The sequence below is a fragment of the Heloderma suspectum genome, chromosome 14 (assembly GCF_057233095.1).
Source record: "Heloderma suspectum isolate Gila_16-S chromosome 14, 16-S_ref, whole genome shotgun sequence".
NCBI lineage: Eukaryota > Metazoa > Chordata > Lepidosauria > Squamata > Helodermatidae > Heloderma > Heloderma suspectum.
In genome coordinates this window covers 1,036,370-1,054,195 of record NC_139471.1, presented here as the reverse complement: position 1 = coordinate 1,054,195, position 17,826 = coordinate 1,036,370, and the positions used below count along the sequence as shown (strand labels likewise).

General features: G+C 53.3%; 1 protein-coding gene across 8 annotated transcripts in view; it reads left to right on the top strand.

Annotated features, from left to right (window-relative positions):
- The window catches only part of BRD3 (bromodomain containing 3), a 37,415-nt gene that overhangs the window by 13,360 nt on the left and 6,229 nt on the right, over positions 1-17,826 (top strand). For 3 of the 8 annotated variants that reach the window (XM_084821119.1, XM_084821120.1, XM_084821118.1), the window contains exons 3-11: positions 271-408; positions 1,652-1,799; positions 3,954-4,186; positions 4,361-4,732; positions 6,020-6,148; positions 10,014-10,205; positions 11,409-11,474; positions 14,591-14,832; positions 15,915-16,207. In XM_084821119.1, coding sequence (XP_084677245.1) covers positions 271-408; positions 1,652-1,799; positions 3,954-4,186; positions 4,361-4,732; positions 6,020-6,148; positions 10,014-10,205; positions 11,409-11,474; positions 14,591-14,832; positions 15,915-16,207 — 1,813 coding nt within the window. The remainder of the gene's footprint in view (positions 1-270; positions 409-1,651; positions 1,800-3,953; positions 4,187-4,360; positions 4,733-6,019; positions 6,149-10,013; positions 10,206-11,408; positions 11,475-14,590; positions 14,833-15,914; positions 16,208-17,826) is intronic. The other 5 variants (XM_084821123.1, XM_084821124.1, XM_084821122.1 and 2 more) reach the window with 3 other exon arrangements.

Sequence of the window (17,826 nt, the reverse complement as noted above, 5' to 3'; positions counted from 1 at the left end):
TGACTCCTGTAAGTTCGTTACGTGTTATGTGAAGAAGGACCATCGCCACAGTTCAGTACAATTGGCTGGGGGAGGCATGCTGTAGCCCTGCGTTGGGTCATCGCTCCTCGCACGTTACCTGCAATTCCTCCCTCTCCTCCTTCCCCAGCCCACATCCAAAGCCTTAGATTGTCTCATCCTTGGGACGCATTCATGGATGGCACTGTATATATAATACGCCTCTGGATTCCAGTAAACACAGCCTCTTTCTCTTCCCCCGCCCCTGAACAGGACTATCACAAAATAATAAAAAACCCGATGGACATGGGGACGATCAAGAAGCGGCTAGAGCACAACTATTACTGGAGCGCCAGTGAATGTATGCAGGATTTCAACACCATGTTTACAAATTGTTACATTTACAACAAGGTAAACGATCTGCCCACACCCACATTAGCATCTGTGCACTGCGTCTTTCAGTCCCAGGGCCGAATTCAACTTTGGAGAAGTTGGGGGGAGGCAATTCCTGTAGTGGGTGGAGCCAAAGGCAAAGGGTGTGTGGTCAGAATACCACAAACACCACCCTATTTTAGCTTAAATCTCTTATTGCCAGGAGCGAAGCTTTCGGAGAGGCATTTTGACTTTTTAGAATGGGGGGAAAGCAGCAGAACAGCCAGGAGGAACCAAACCATTGGTGGCTGGGGCAAAGGGAAAGGGCATGGCCATCTGTGGAACCCTGGAGGGCCAGGTTGAGAAGCCATGCAGGCTGGATTTGGCCCATGGGCCTGAGATTCAGTACCCCTGTCCTGTGGGAAACCTCATGTGCAAAACAGTAACATTCATCTCTTTGTCCATCTACCTGAATGTGGACGCAGAGACTGGGATGGTTTCCTGGGGACCAGTCACAACTCCAAAGGGAGTTAAAAGCTGTTAAAACTTGAAAGCAACTTGCGGTCTACAGCTCCCATCATCCCTCACTATTGGCTGTGCTGGCTAGGGCTGATGGGTGTTGTAGGCTGAAGCATCTGCAGGGCTTTGCAAGTTTCCCATCCCTGCTTTAAAGGATAAGGCCAACACTTAAGCCTAGGAAACAATTGGCAACCATTGGAGATCTTTCACTAGAGGGGTGAGACCGCACGATACTGCGCAGTGCCTAGCCGCCTAGCTGCTGCATTTTGCATCAATTGATGTTTCCAGATGCTCTTCAAGGGTAGCGCCACACAGAGTTCATTGCAGTAGTCTAGCCGTGATGTAACGGAGGCATGGATAACTGTTGCTGGGCCAGACTGACTCAGGAATGGCTGTAGCTGCACAGATGCGCTCCTTGCCACCGTGGCCACCTGAAGGTCCAAGGGCAGCGTAGGGTCCAGGCGTACTCCCAAGGTGCAAACATGATCTTTCGGGGGTGAGGGAGACCCCATCTAGAGCAGGCTGAATCCCAATCCCCTGAAATACCCACCCACAAGAACGAGGCTGCCTGTTGCATCTCTGTGTGACTCCCTGCACTGGTGTTTCTTCTTGCCAGTCCGCCTGCGCTGAGGGGCCAATAGTCATTTTGAGGGTGGAGCAGCTCTCTCCCCAAGAATTAGCAAGTTGTGTGTCAGTTTGGGTTTTGTCCTTGTGTCTGTGTGGCCCCGATTTATGTCCCGCCTTCTCCCCCCCGCCCCCCCAGCCAACTGACGACATCGTCCTCATGGCACAAGCCTTGGAGAAGATCTTTCTGCAGAAGGTGGCCCAGATGCCCCAGGAGGAAGTCGAGTTGCTGCCGCCGGTGCCCAAAGGCAAGGCTCGGAAGACGGCCGCTGGCGCACACAACACAGGTCAGGGGCCGCAAGCTGGCGCCCTGAGTGGCCAAATGTGCAGCCTCCGAATTAGGCTAATGAGGCGTGTTTGGGGCTGATGTGCGTAATTGACGGTGCTTCGTACGAAACAAGGAAGCTGCCTTAGACTGAGTCAGGCCTGCCTTGGTCCATCCAGCCCAGTATTGTCAACTCTGACTGGCAGCACCAGCTCTCCAGGGTTTCAGGAAGGATTCTTTCCTAGCCCTACCTGGAGATCCTGCTGGGGATCGAACCTGAGACCTTCTGCCTGCAAAGCAGGGGCTCCACCGTTGAGCTACAGCCATTCCGCCTAAAAACAAAGTAGGATTCTAGTCCTCATGGTTCTGATAAAGGGCTATTTTAAAGCAGATCATGGGAAGCTGCCCTAGACGGAGTCAGACCCTTGGTCCATCTAGCTCAGTACTGTCGACACTGACTGGCAGCAGCAGCTCTCCAGGGTTTCAGGCAGGGTTCCTTCCTAGCCCTACCCAGAGATGCTGCCGGGGCTCAAACTGGCATGCAAACCAGGGGCTCTGCCAGTGAGCCATAGCTCTTCCGCTTCCGTTAATCGTGGGAGGGGAGGGGCTTCTTCCAGGCATGGAAAACCCAACCCTGACCACTGGGAATCCTGCTTGGCCCCCACTGCACCGCCCTCCTTTGAGATGCCGAGATTCCTGGAGGCGTTGGTTAAGCCAGGCTTCCTCAACCTGGCTGGCTGGGGAATGCTGGGAATTGCAGTCCAACACCCCCAACGGGCACAAGGCTGGGGAAGCTTGGCTGAAACATGTCCAGAATGGTCTTTCCGGCCGTGAACATGATTTCACTATCTAGGCTGACATTGCAGATGTCTTTGCGGGCTGCTGCGCACATGTGCCCAGGACAGGGCCGGGGTGACGTCCATGCTGCCAGAGAGGAGGCGAGGCTTGCCAGGGTGGGGGATATTTAGGCTCCCCAGAAGAACTGCTGCTTGGACCAAAAGTGACCTTGCTTTAGATCTAGCAGCTACATCTTTTCTTTTCATTTTTACTCTAGAGCAGGGGTGGGCAGAAGGCACATCTCCAGATCGGGGGCTGTAACTTTGTGGTGGAGCCCTTGCTTTGCAGGTGGAAGGTCCCTGGTTCGAGTCCTGGCAGCATCTCCAGGAACGGCTGGAAAAACTCCTGCTTAAAACCCTGGGGAGCCGCAGCTGCCAGTCAGAGTTGACCATTCTGGGCTTCATGGACCAAGGGTCTGACTCTGTCTAAGTCAGCTTCCTGTGCTCCTATGTAGATGTTTTGGACTTTATTTCCGAGCATTCCTGACCATTGGCCATGCTGGCAGGGGCTTCTGGGAGCTGAAGCCCAAACTACCTGGAGATCTACCTTCTGCCCACCCTGTGTCTAGAGTAAGCACAGGGGGCTTGATCCAGATTGGGACCTTAGCATGGGGCGGGGTTTGGGGGCTTTTAAGATCCAGATTTCCTGCCAACCTAGCAGTTCGAAAGCAAGAAATTGCAAGTAGATAAATAGTACCGCTTCAGTGGGACAGGTAACCGCGCTCCGAGCACCTTGGTGTTCAGTCAGGCCGGCCACATGGCCACAGAAGCGTCTTTGGACAGCGCTGGCTCTTCGGCTTAGAAATGGAGATGAGCACCACCCCCTAGAGTCGGACACGACTGGCTGGGGACACCTTTACCTTTAAGATCCAGATTAGGACTGCTGCACCTAGAGGAAGGGTGGGGGGGGGAAATATGTAGCTGCTGGATATGAATTTAAAGTAACGCCTATTTTGGCCCTGTGTGGCCCTAAGGCCCTAAGGATGGCAGAACCAGGGTGGCTCAGAATTCTCTGAACTTCACGTCAGACCTTAATTGGCTTGCTCCCATCCTCACTTGCAACCTGTTTTGGGGGGTTCGTTCAAACACCCATGGACTAAAGTGTGAAATGCCGATTTGTTTTAAGCATGCATTTTTCAAATGGGACTACATATTTAGGAATTTGCGAACGTTTTTGGAGAACATGAACTCCAGTTCACATTTGGGGTTGTCCATGGGCTATTTCTAAGTGATTTGCGAACTGAAACGAAATTCTCATAAATGCCTGCTAATGCACGAGCCTTGAGTTTAACCCTTCTCCTGTCTGTTTGTCTGTCTGTCTTTCTGTCGCCTTTCCACAGGGGCCCAGCACCCGACAGCGACAGCGATGTCTTCTGTGTCTCCACCAGCCCCTTTCCAGAACGTCCCCGCCTCGGTATCGCAGACCCCTGTCATTGCTGTCACGCCTGTGCCAACCATCACTGCAAATGTCGCCCCCATCGCTGCTCCCCCGGCTGTGGCGCCCCCGCCTCCCCCGCCTCCCCCTCCGGCTCCCATCATGCCCGTTGTCCCTCCAACGCCACCGATTGTTAAGGTAATCCCATCCTCAGGAACCGGATCAGAACTTAGTCTCGTTCCCCCCGGTCTTTCCCTGAACTTGCACAGGACACACACGGGCCTCTTTGTCGACTGAACACAGCACTGCCCGTGCGCCCCCTGGCAGGAGCACGCTGTCCTTCCCTTCATCTGTGTTGTGTTTGAATTCCAGAAAAAGGGGGTGAAGCGGAAAGCGGACACCACCACGCCCACCACGTCCGCCATCACCGCCAGCCGGAGCGAGTCACCCCCCCCGCTGTCGGACTCCAAGCAGGCCAAGGTCGTGGCCCGGCGGGAGAGTGGCGGCAGGCCCATCAAGCCCCCCAAGAAGGACCTGGAGGATGGCGAGGTCCCCCAGCACGCCGGCAAGAAGGGGAAGCTCTCGGAGCACCTGAAGTACTGTGACAGCATCCTCAAGGAGATGCTCTCCAAGAAGCACGCTGCCTACGCCTGGCCCTTTTACAAGCCTGTCGACGCGGAGGCCCTGGAGCTGCACGACTACCACGACATCATCAAGCACCCGATGGACCTCAGCACTGTGAAAGTAGGTCTGGCCTGTTCCCACCGTTTCCCTTTCGTGTGGCGGACCGCAGCGTCCTGGATCTTGGGGTGAGGGGGCGTGGTTGGCAGTTTCGGAAGGAGAGGCTTCCAGGCCGGGGGTGTTGGTAGGCACTGAGAAGATTAGTAGTGCGTGTGAAAAGAATCTTGGAGTTGGAGTTGATCATATGAGCCAGCCTTGTGATGTGGCTGCAAAAAGGGCAAATGCAGTTTTAGGTTGCATCAGTAGACATGTCAAACTCGCAGGAAGGAATCATTCCACTGTACTCTGCACAGGTCAGACCTCACCTTGAATATGGTGTCTAATTCTGGACACCACACTTGAAGAAGGATTCAGATCAATTGGTGTGAGCTCAGAAAAGGGCCACAAAGATGGTCAGGGGACTAGAAACTCAGTCCTGTGAGGAAAGATGGAAGGAACTGGGTATGTTTAGCTGAAAGAAGACCAAGGGGGGCAGGTGTGAGAACACTTTCCAGGTCCCTCCAGGGTTGTCACACAGAAGAGGTCTGCAGCCTGTTCTCCATCATCCAAGATGGCAGGACACGAAATAGTGGCCTTAAGTTACGGGAAGGCAAATTTCAGTGGAGCAACAGGAATAACTTCCGAATGGTCAGAGCAGCCAGACAATGGAGCCAACGGCCCAGGGAGGGGGAGGGCGCTCTGTCCTTGCATTGTCCCGGCTCTGCTAATTCTGCTCCTCCAAAGCACCGCCTTCTCCCGCCGGATGGGCTCCAGTTGGAGAGGGCCACGCCAGCAAGTCTCGAGCGTCAAAAGTGCTCGTAGCAACTATTCCATTTCTTTTTTATTTATTTAATGTATATTTAATAGATTTATATACCACTGACGATATTGAGAAAAATAATGAGAAAACTCTAAACGGTTTTGCAAGGAGATTAAAATACCTCAAGGCACAATCCTGTGCCTGTTTAGACAGAAGAAAGGCCTACAGATACCAGCATTGTGGCATGCTTGGAGTGGTAGGCCTTTTTCTGTCTGAACGGGCATAGGATTGTGCCCTTAATACATTAAAATAAATTAAAATACAATTAAACTACATACTAATTGCCAAAACATTTATATTTGTAGCAACCGCAACAGTCTGTTCATGATCGCTGGATTAAACAGTGTTTCCTCGCTTTCTTTTTCTTTTTCTGAAGCGTCCTCGCATTGACCATTTCATCTGGAATGCACATTGCTTATGGCTTTTCCCCCATCCTCCCCTGCCCCTCATCCCCTCCCCTCCTCCCCTTTTTTGGCCTCCTGTGTTTGCAGAAAAAAATGGACGGCCGAGAATATCAAGATGCCCAGGGTTTTGCAGCGGATATCCGATTAATGTTCTCTAATTGTTACAAGTACAATCCTCCCGACCACGAAGTGGTGGCCATGGCCAGAAAGCTCCAGGTAAATGTGGTTGTGAGCAAAACAAAGAAACTCAGCTGCCCCTCATGAGAAATCAGTGAATGACCTCATAAAGCGCTCCTGCGAAGCTGCGCTCATGCACCATTCTCCTTCCTCTGGCAACGGAGGTAATTCCGTTACCGAGGTTTCCGTACCTGACTGGAAGGAAGCAAGCCTAGAGCAGAGAAGTGACTCGTGGAGTACTTTAGAGCCATTCAGTCTCACTTGCTGCAGAAGCACCCTGGTTGGAGTTCGTCCTTGGAGGGGGAGGAACTCCTGGGGTGGGGGGTGTCTCTTCTTCTAATTAGACCTCATTTAGCAAATGCAAACTTCAAGGTATACGTATTGAAACTACATTGATAAAATCGATGCACATTACTTTGTAGAATGGTTTCTCAAATGTCTTGTAGCGAAGGCATACTTTTCTCCCTGCCCTCCCCACAGCATAAAATTGTGAACCATGCATCATCCTGGCGGGCAAAAGATTTTTATGATTTGTGGGGTCCCCAGCCTTTATGGCTTGGTCTTTACATTTGGAACTTTGAGGGAGTGTTGTGGGCACTCTCACGAAATGGCTGCCCTGGGAGTGGGGCTTGCCCACTTACAAAATGGCTGCCCTGGTGAGTGTGGCAGGGCACAAAACACTCACTTCCCAGAAGGTAAATAGTGAAACTAAAAGAAAAGTCCATTGCCCCAGAACCAAAGTCCAAGAGTAGTATCCAGTGTTAATCCTAATAAAGTAGACCCATTGAAACGAATGGGGCTTAAGTTAGTCATGACTAACTTAAGTCCCATTCATTTCAGTGGGTCTACTCTATGTAGGACTGACATTGCATGCTGTCAGAAATGGATTGTCCTTTCCCTTCACAGTCAACACCACAGTAGACGAAGCTTCAGGCTAATGCCACTTTATTTGGTCAGAGCCTAGTCTCTCTACAAATGCAAATTCAAGGCAACTCTCAGACTGCCCCAGGCCCTCACAACTAATGAACAATCTTTAAGCAGAGGAGAAGAACCAGAAGGTAGTGAAGTTGCTGGCAGTTTGGGTATGGACCTCCCGGACAAGCTAGCTTCGCAGTGAAGCCTCTCCCTTCTGGAGGCTCCCTCCTACCTTGGCTTCCACGAGTGGCTGTCTGGGCGGAGCGTCTGAGCCCTGCCCCTGATTTTTCCCGCGTTGCTTTGTGACGCACCCTCGCGTCTCTCAAGTCACGCCTCTCCTCCTCCTCGGAAACTTAAGTCCTACGGTGGAGGGGGAGGGGGCAGGGACTGAGCCTGGGCTATCAGTTTGTCAGGGCCTTCGGAGTGTCTAGGCGCTCCTGGAAGAGTCCCCCCCAAGCTTTGATCTAGCAGTTCTAACTGACTCAGAATCACAGCTGTCAGACATCTGAAAGGGCTGGGAGTCATCCCTGACAGACACTACCCTAGGTCAGAGGTGGAGTTTGAGCTCCAAAACACAAAACAAACGTTTGGAACCCAAACAAAGATGGTGTTGGAGGATGGGACCCCTTCACTTTACAGCATGCCAGCCTCCCAGTTAAAAAACAATGTTAAAATCCGAAGAGATGAAATAAAAATTAGGAGGGTCCAGGAGCCTGGCGGGCGCCAGGAGAAGCGTCTGCAGACACATTGGGGCCCGTGGGCTCCGCGTTGGAGACCCCAGTGTAATGGTGCAACTGTCGAGTTCCCCGCCAGTTTCAAATGGAAGTCTGCATAGATCTAAATATTCGTTTCAACGTTGTTTCTGGTTGGAAAGGAAGAGTATCTGGAACAGAGGGTTGAATGAGTTGTAGCAAGTCACCTCTGCCCATGGCTGCTGTGCCTCTGAATTGGGGCCGTTTGGTTGCTTCTTATTCAGAGAAGCAGCAGAATTCTTGGCTCTGGAAGAAGATTTGGGCCAGCCCCTTGGAAACCTTTAAGGGCACAATCCTGTCCATGTTTAGCCAGAACAAAGCCCTACAGCTCCCAGCATTCCCTCGGGCAGCCATGCATAGGATCGCCCCCAAAGTCTGGGTTCAGCTGATAGTGTTGTGTGTTTGGATCTAGAAGACACTGGGTCTCTCTCAAGGCACACTTAGACCACAATTCTGGGCTGCCTAGCAAGGAATTTTGGGAAAACTAAAGCGTGCTTGGCTTGGCTTTTATTACACACACACACACACACACACACACCCCTGCATTTCAAAGACCCTTGAAGTTTTGCTCCCAGGCATTCCAGCTTCTGCACTAAGAAAGAAAGAAAATTCTTCAACTGGTATAATTTATGCAAATTCAGCAAGTCTGCATGATTTCCCTTATTTATGCATAATTTCCCCCCCACCATATTTGCTGTCCCCGCTCCCCCCATGATTGCTTCTGGTTTGGCCAGCTCCTGGTTAAGGCTGAGGAGCTATGAAGGAAATGAAAGCTTCCTGTGTTACTTGTAGAAGTCGTATTCTGTCAGCCTTGGGCTTCTCTCCCTTCAGCAGGGGTGGCTCCCGCATTTCTAAACATATTTTGTGCCCACGTTGCAGGGGTGGGCCACTGGTGCCTCCAGATGTTTTGGCCTACAACCTCCAATAGCCAGTGGTGAGGGATCGTGGGAGTTGTGGGCCAAAACGTCTACATAAGGGCAGAAACATGCTGAGTGGGTTCACAAACAAGCCAGAGTATGGGTTGAATCATGGGTTGTTGCTGAATTGCGAGTTGTTGTGTGAACCTAGCCGCACTAACCATGGTTTGGTAACCATGAACAACCCACAAAGAGAACCCATAGTTTGCTGTTGGGTTATGACCTGTGGGCTTTTTGTGGCTAACAAACCATGGCTTGTTAGTGCAGCTGGGTTCACACAGCACAACAACCCATGAGTCAATGACAACCCATACTCAGCCCTCTGACATGTCGTGTTGTGATAGTTTTAAAAATTAAATGGAAACGGAGTTCCTTAGGAAGCTGAATTCGAAGCTAAATACTGCCTGCAACGCTTTCTCCGCCCTCCTGCAGAATCACAGTGAAATCACAGCCTTGATTCTACCACCCTGCCCCTCTCCCTTGCGGAAGGTCAGGGTTGGCTCCCAGGCCGGCCCGAGTTGTGCAGCTGATGAGGCTGAGAGGCATCCTGCTTTAGCGATGCAAGACGGGCAGCACCGTTCTCTCCGGCCTCATGCACAGGTCCACGGTTCCTTCAGCGTCTTGGGAAATGGCAGCTTCCCTGGGAAATGACCCCACTAGATCTCTGTCTGTTGTAGGGTGTTGAACCCCTTCTCAGTCCAAGGGCCAAATTCCAGTTCAGAGAAGTTCTCGGGGGCTGCATTCCGCTGGTGGGCGGAGCTGAAGGCAAAAGGGGTGGGGCCAAAACATCCGCATATTCTGGTTTAAAGCTCTTCTTGCCAGTAACTCCGCCTTAGGAGAAGCATTTCACGTTTTGGAATCAGGGGAAGCTACAGAGAAGTCAGGAAAGCACCAAAGAATCAGCAGGCAGGGCTAGCAGAAGGGGGCCAGTTTTGGCCCACAGGCCTGAGGTTCGACACCTCTAGTCTACTGTGCACCTGAAAGTCTCTAAGGAGAACTGCTCCCCCCCCCCCCGTCGCCACCCCCAGCTAAATCTGTGGCCAGGATTCTGCAGATGAAGCACATTCTGCAAACGGGTGATGTTTGCATGGCTGCATTTAGCGTGCCAGGCGCGAACTTGCGAAACGCCGTCTCCATCTCCTTTTCAAGTGTCGTAGCAAAGCGGGTCTCCCGTTTGACTCCTGGGAAAAGGAAGTCTGTGCCACGTGCCGCAGGCACTTGGGAGATGCCTCCGCAGAGGGAGGCCAGCGGGCACTCTGCTGGTGCGGGGGGCATCTTCCTCTTCCCACCCACCTCCAAACCTCGCTCCTTCTGCCACAGGACGTCTTTGAGATGCGGTTCGCCAAGATGCCGGACGAGCCGGCGGAGCCACCGCCGCCCCCTCCCCCGACAGCGCCGGTCGTGAGCAAGAGCACGGAGAGCAGCCACAGCAGCGAAGAAAGCTCGTCCGATTCGGACAGTTCGGACTCTGAGGAGGAGAGGGCCACGCGGCTGGCGGAGCTCCAGGAGCAGGTGAGACCACCCACACACCCCCATTGCCCCGTCCTGCACTGCCCTGTTTCATTTATGTTATTGCATTGCCCGCTTTCCATGCTAAAAGAATCCCAAAGCAGAGTACAAGTCCAATAAAATCAAACAACCCTTTACTCAAGCAGAAACCCCTCAACCGAAGAGCATGTCTGTAGAAAAATTGCAGTTTATAAAGCACAGATTGAGTCAAAATCCTGGGAGATCAAATTGGTTCCAGCCTCCCCCCAGCCGGTAGGAGTACAACTCTCAGCATCCCCAGCCAGCAAAGTTGCAGTTGGGAGTTGTAGTCCCAGGCCCTCTGGAGGGCCTCCAGGTGGGGAAGGGCTGATTCAGCCAGGACATTTGGGGCTGGGAGATTTCCCTTTGGGTCACCCCCTGCAAGAGATTCATTCCAGGCCAGTCCCTGAGTTCTCAGTCGGCCCTCTGTAAGATGGGAGCGAGAGGTGCCTCTGCTGGTGGGCGGGTTGGTTTTAAAAACACGCCCTGCCTTTCTGTCTTCATGAAACAATCACGAAGTGCCTGACTTGCAAAGTCAAACAGATGCTAACACAATTTGACACGGCGGGAAATCCACAAAGTACATAAGCAGCAGGAGATGAGCAAAACAGGGCAAAGTCATGACCTTATTAAACCAGCCCAAATCAGAGAGCCCAGAATCAAAACAGGAAATAATATGTACCTGTTTAGTTGTTTTACCTGGCTCTTGATCCAAGGCTGGGCAGGCCTCTTGGGTGAGGGCATTCTGTGAAGTTGGTGCCGCCACTGGGAAAGCCCTGCTCCTAGTGGAGCCCAGCTGAATTTCATTCAGCGAGGACACCTGGAACAGGGGCACGGATCTTGAACAGCTTGCCCTGGGGGGATATGTACAGTTCTTGTTGAGGGTGGATGCAAACTAAATGATACAGCATCTTGCACATGGGAAATGCCATTGAGCTGGGGAGCAGTGGACCAGCAACCTGGCCCTTGCATTTTCATGCGCTTTTAGTGGCCATGAGGGCCAGAAACTTGGCACTTTAAAACAGACAGACAGACAGACAGAAAGATTCTCAGAGTTCTGTGGGAATCCAGAGTGGTCTTGTGGTCAATCAGATTCCCGGACCCCCTGCCCTTTTCCCCTACCCCACCGACAGGAATCGCAGTGTGGACGCACTATTTGCTTCCCTGCCTATCTTCTTGTTCACACAGGACTGTTCCCGATTATTGAGGCAGTGCTACACGGTCAATGACTCCCGAGACTGGAATGGATGGAATGTATTTGTTTCTTTTTATTTTTTAATTTCTTATTGATTTTCCTTATTTGTAACCGATATGTGACACTCTGTAGCATAAGTCGTGGAGCTCTCCAAAGCCTTCTGCATACGAAGTGTTGCTGCTTGGCACAGGGGGTTGCCGGCTGGGCACCACTTTGTTCAGAGTCATTTGGGGAGAAAAGGAGAGCGATGGGGCAGGGGGAAGGTGGCCAAGGTCCAAAGAGAGGGCCCATCTCCGCTCCTGCTGATGGCTGTAAAGAAGGAGGAACTTGGAGGTCCAGCTTATCCCTCTGCTTGAGGAGCTGCTCCTGACAAAATCCTTCCTGACTCTTTGGTCGAGCAATTAAGGTGCAGGAGATCAGGTCCTCCTTTCCATTTGGTCACCCTAGCTCTAAAAGGTGGGGGGTGGAATTTACAGTGCCCCCCCGGGGGGGTTGTGGTTGGGTTAAGGGGCTGGAGCAAAAGAGTTGGAGACTGCTGCAACGAAGAGACAGCACGTCTTGAGCAGAAGGGGTGCTTGGGCTGGATGTGGCTTCCTTTGCCACAGACCCCTGGGCCTCTAGCTAATTGTGCCTTGACCGCATTTCATCAAATTGGCCATGGCGGGCTGGGTGGGACCCCCTTCACTGCACATAGGAGGCCTGTGCTTCAATCCCCGACACCTCCAGTTACAGAATTTGGGCTGGGGAATAACCTCTGCCTACCTGCTCCCAGTTGGTGCCAACCAGGGGTGCAGAATTAAGTTGCAGTTTGGGGGGCGGGGCAGGTGATGCTGATGTGTGTGGTGGGGGTTCCTCAGGGGGGTTCCTCTAGGAGGCTCCGCAGGCCGCATTAAGGGACCTGATGGGCCAGAGTAGGCCCCTGCCCGCCAGGCTGAGGGTTCTGCACCCTGGTGTAGACAGAATTGGTCTGGATGGAATAGAATAGTCCAGGGGCCTGCCGGTATAAGACCGCTTTATTTGTTATGTCCAGTATAGTTCTTCACTAAGATTCATGACAGAAATGTAGAAAAATCAGATTGTAAGCTCCGTGGGCAGGGCCTTGTTGCTGCTTTGAATCCCTGTATGGTTCCTAACACATATTATGAGCTTTATAAGTGACTGATAATGATCTACTGAATCCCCCCTTGCTGGCTTCCTCCAGTGGGTATGGCTGAGGACCCCTGCTCACTGCACAGCCCTCTCTCCCAACTAGTGCTGCCAAGTCACATGCGGCGTTTGCCATCCCGAGGGATACCTAGTGCTCCCACTAGATTTCCTGAGAACAGTGTTTAATTTTCAACAGACAAGTTTCTAGTCCTTGCGGTTATGGAGATAAACTGAATTTTGAAAAAGGTGACGTCTCTACCTCTTCTCCTATTCTCTCCCCTCCCATCTGTCACCGCTCACCCCCCCACCCCATGAACAGGGAATACCCAATGAGACAACGTTCCTATGTCTTTCTTGGTCTCACATTTTGACATGCATTTCCTTGCCTTGTCTCTGTTTGGTCCAGTTTTATTTTATGGCATGTATCGCTCCCCCCGCCCCCCCCCCCCCCCCCCGCTTCCATATGTCAGTGTCTCTCCACTCCAATCTTTACTGCTCGGGGTGAGTTTAAAAACACAGTGCAGCGAAAAGCAGAAGAACACGGTGGCTCAAAGTGACCCATGTCCAGCCATGCATTGGCAGCCACGGATGCAAGTCTTGGATGTTGCCAGACCTTGCAGGGAGGGAGGGGGGAGGAGGGCCCCCCAGTATGGAACCACCTGTGAAGACCCTACGCTTCTGCTACTGAGCACAGCACCTGCACTTCCCCTGAGGCATGCCTGGGCAGCGCCTGCATGCCGATTCCCTGCCGTATCCTCACAATCCCCCTGTGAGGCAGGCCGAGCGGTCAGGGGCTGAGGTGCTCAAAAGCTACCTGGATTTGAACTACTTGGATCTCTCTTCCGACACCCTCGCCACCTCTGCTCCTGCTGGGTTTGGGGTGTCTGCACTCAGAGGAGGGTGCATCTGGGCCTTTCAGACTAGCCCGGCAGGTGGAAATTCGGCAGGGGAAGCTTGCTGCACCTCAGCTTATCCCCGCCGAATGAGGGACCATTTTCCATCACGCAGAATTCTTGGAAGTTGAGATTCTTCCCGCAGAAGGGGTCCTTCTGCCACTGGTTAGCCAGCAAGCCTCGAGTTCCTTCTCAGATGGCCTCTTCAGAGTCATCCACCTCTGTACAATGGGTGTTAGGCTCGTGCAGTGGATTGAGGTGGCAGTATGGACAGCAGGTGGGGGAAATCACATTTCCGAATGCTCCTCTACGTGTAAACGAGAAGGAAAAAGCCCTGCAGGTAGAAAGCTGTCACTGCAGGGAATGCTGTGGACCTGAAGTGCTAGCTTTCTACTTGTGGGCTGCCCTGTAAAAAAAAATGGGGAGCACATTTTTAAATGTGGCAAGCTTCTCCTCAGGGGCACCTGTGGATGCACACGTAGATGAGGGTGCAACATCAAACGTAGAGTGGATTGCTGTTGTGGCCACCCCTGAGCGAGGGTCCCCGGACTGTGTCCCGCAGGCACTGTGGGGTTGTGGCAGAGCAGCCCCCCATCATGCGGAGGTGCAATCTCGGAGACTCTGCATCTCCGTGTCTTGAGCAGTGCGCGCTTCCGCTGGGGACGCGTGCCTTTGCAGCCACTTGGAGAAGGGAGGCCCCAAGGCGTGGTGGCTATGTGCACAGCCACCCCCTGGAGGAGCTGGTTCTTCCCACTGGCGCTTCCGTGCCAGGCCAACGTTTGTGCCACGGTCGCCTCTTCCCAACGTGGAGGCCGCAGCAAATGCGAGCCAGTCCAGAGGGACGAGACGAGGTCGAAACCAGTTGCCGTGAGCTGGTCCACACATGGCCATTTTTGCTGGGTGCCTGCAGCATCCAGTGGCAACCGTGTGTGCGAATGAGCCGTCCCAGGTCCAGCTCCAAGGCCGAAGGTTCAGTCCCTCCACTGCAGTCGGTTCGCACGCTTGGCAGAGTCCTCTGGTGGCCAAGGACCCGAGCAGAGAGGTGCGCGCCCAGACGCATGAGCAGGTCCCTCCGAGGGGCGGGCGGCTGAGGCACATGACCGTCTTAGCTTTGCCCCCTTCCTCTCCCCTGCCAGCTCAAGGCCGTCCACGAACAGTTGGCCGCCCTGTCGCAAGCTCCCGTGAACAAGCCAAAGAAGAAAAAAGAGAAGAAGGAGAAAGAGAAGAAGAAGAAAGACAAGGAGAAAGAGCGGGAGAAAGAGAAGCACAAGGCAAAAGCCGAGGAGGAGAAGAAAACGAAGGTCACCCAGCCGGCAAAACAGGCCCAGCAGAAGAAAGCACCGGCCAAGAAGGCCAACAGCACCACCGCCACCACCAGGTGAGGGATGCACCGAGGTGGCCTGCCACACTGCCCCTGGCCTGAGGGCTTCTGGGCGCCCTCCGGGGGGTGGGCCTCAGGCAATAGCAGCTGAGATACAGACGGAGCAAGGCAGGGGGGTGGCAGTGGGTGTGGCCGCACGGACCAGTATCCGCCTGCAGAGGGTCTGGTGCCCCTCCCGAAAAGGCTTCTGTGCTAGCTGGCTAGGCTGAAGCTGTGGAAAAATCAGAGGAGCAAATGCACGGAAAACGTGGCTCCCAGAGGGGCAGCCATGTTGCACAAACATCCCGGCAGCACAGGCGATCGCGACGGCCACCTCCCCGCCAATGCCTCGCTCTGAGGAAGGACCCCGCACAGCCAGGCATTTTGGCTGGGCGCCGTGGAGAGCCTCGCTGCCTCTCTTCCAAGCAGCTGGCAGGGCTTCCCAGAGAGTTGGCCCGCTCCATCCTGTGCCCTGAAAAGTCCTCAAAGTGAGGCAGTGGGCAGGCGGGGGGGGATCCAGAGAGGTGTGCCAGCCGCTCGCCTGCTGCAGCATTTGTCAGCAGCTTTCTGGAGCGCCGGGCGGGCCGATGCCTCGCTGTGAGGATCTGCTAGTACAAGACCTCAGCCCGCTGCCCCAGAGCACTGTGCCCACCTGGCCCTCGCGTCAGCAGTGGCCGCAGCAGGGGAGAGGCCAGCACGGCTCACTGGAGCGGCTGCCAGCCCTGCGCGTCTGTCTGAGAGGGCAGGCAGTGCCGGCTTCTCCGGAGACCCCTGCCGGCTGCCCTCCTGCACAGGAGAGCACCCAGCAGGGCTGTCTGGGCTGGCCACCGGCCCGGTGCCCCTCCCCGAAAAGCCCTTGGAGTGAGGCGTAGGGTGACGGCTTGGCGCGCAGGATCTGCCGCCTTTCAAGGTCTGCTGCCAGAGGCGCCCGCCTCACAGAAGGGCCAGCCTCCTCGCAGGATGCGGCCCCACTTCAGACCCCAGTTTCGAGCACTGGCTGGGCTGGGCTGGCTGGATTGGCAGGCTAGGCAGGAGCTGGGCTGACTCCCTGGGCCACCCGTTCCGCTGGCTCCTTGCCCTTTTTCCTCTCAACCACGCAGGCAGCCAAAGAAGGCAGGGAAGCCCCCATCGGCGGCCTACGACTCGGACGAGGAGGAGGAGGGCTTGCCCATGACCTACGACGAGAAGCGTCAGCTCAGCTTGGACATCAACCGCTTGCCGGGGGAGAAGCTGGGCCGGGTGGTGCACATCATCCAGTCGCGGGAGCCATCTCTCAGGGACTCCAACCCGGATGAGATCGAGATCGATTTTGAAACCCTGAAGCCCACGACGCTACGGGAGCTGGAGAGATACGTCAAGTCCTGCTTGCAGAAGAAGCAGAGGAAGCCGTTCTGTAAGTGTGGAGGCCCCGGGGGCCGGGCCAAGACCACATGGCCACCGTTGAAAACGGGGGCATGTCTCTCTCAGTTTAAGGTCATCCTTTAATGACAATAACAAAAACAACAATAATAATACTGAACCACAACAATAACAGCAACAGCAACAACGAACAGTAACAACAGTAACAATGCGTTTGCCATTCTTAATTTTTTCAACATTTATTGGCATAGGTCAACTGAAATATACCAGAATCCAACTGTAAATGTAAATTCTGGTATATTTCAGTGGATGTATGCCAATAACATGTTGAAACAATATTTTTATACACACACACACACCAGCTAGTTGTTCTCAAATTTGCTACCCAGACAGAATAAAATGCCCTTTCAAAGTATTCCTCCCCCTTTGTTAATACAGGCTAGAACAGCTTTCTCTGACCTGATGCTCTCTGGATGTGTGGGACTACTACTTCCAGCATCCCCCAGCCAGCATGACCAATGGTCAGGAATGCTGGGAGTTGTAGTCCAAAAACTTCTGGAGGACACCAGGTTGGTTAAAGCTGGGGTAGAATATTTTAAATCTGTATGTTTTTGTTTTTGTTTGGCCACTGCAAATTATTCAGTCTCCCATGGATGTGAAAGACTTGAGACTGAGCCTTTTGAGTGAATCTTTGTCATTCTCTTCTGGTCTCCTCTCTTGAATGAGATGAACTAATTGGGCATCCCGTGGTGGCTGCAATCCAGATCGGGTGGTAATGCCACATCCTGTTTTTTCTTCTACATCAGGACTGGGGAACCTACAGTCACTTTTCACGGGGCCCGTGTCCCCCTGGCAGGCGCTGCCCGGGCAGAGAGAATGTTTCCCCCTCCTTACTCTCAAACTGATAAAGAAGGGTGTGATGAAAGTGCAGATCCCGTTGGATATGTGCTCCCAAGAGACATTTTGCTTTCATCTGTAGCACCCCCCCCCCTTTCCCCCACTGCTCAGCTGATCGCCAGTGATCAGCTGAATAGCACAGGGGAGTGTGGAGGAGGTACAGCCCTTTCCTCCTGCCACAATTCCAGTGAAGTTTGCCACCCCCTCACCCCACCCCCTAATACTGCTCTTGTTCTTAGGGAAGTAGTTGATAGCAAGGCGGGGGGGAGGGATTTTCACCTGGATTCAGGGGGAGGGAAGGGTTAATTCTCCCCTCCCCTGATGAGTGTGTATGTGTGTGAGTTGGGGGGGCAAAGGGGGACCCCACCCATGGCCTCTAGGGAGGTAAGAATGTTGCGCACACCTATATCCTGTGGGGACCAATGGGATTTAAGTTAGTTGTAATGAAGTCTGGAGAAAGCACATTGCCCCCCCCCCATTGAAAATGGATTTGAAAAAGAGTCTGTAGAGACAAATATTTCACTACACCACATATTTTCAGCTGATGGGTGGATCCAGGGTCTGCCTTCCTCGAGAGGAAGAGACCTTTCTTGATTAAAAAGGCTCTGCTCATGGGAGGTCCCTCTGATTTGGGGGGATTGCCCCTCTCCCCCCACTCTCTCTTGCCCGTAGGTTAACTTAATTGCCTGCATGGGCTTAGAAGGACTGCTTCTTGTCCCTGTCCCCTGTGCTAAATAGGTTCGGGAGGCTTTGTGT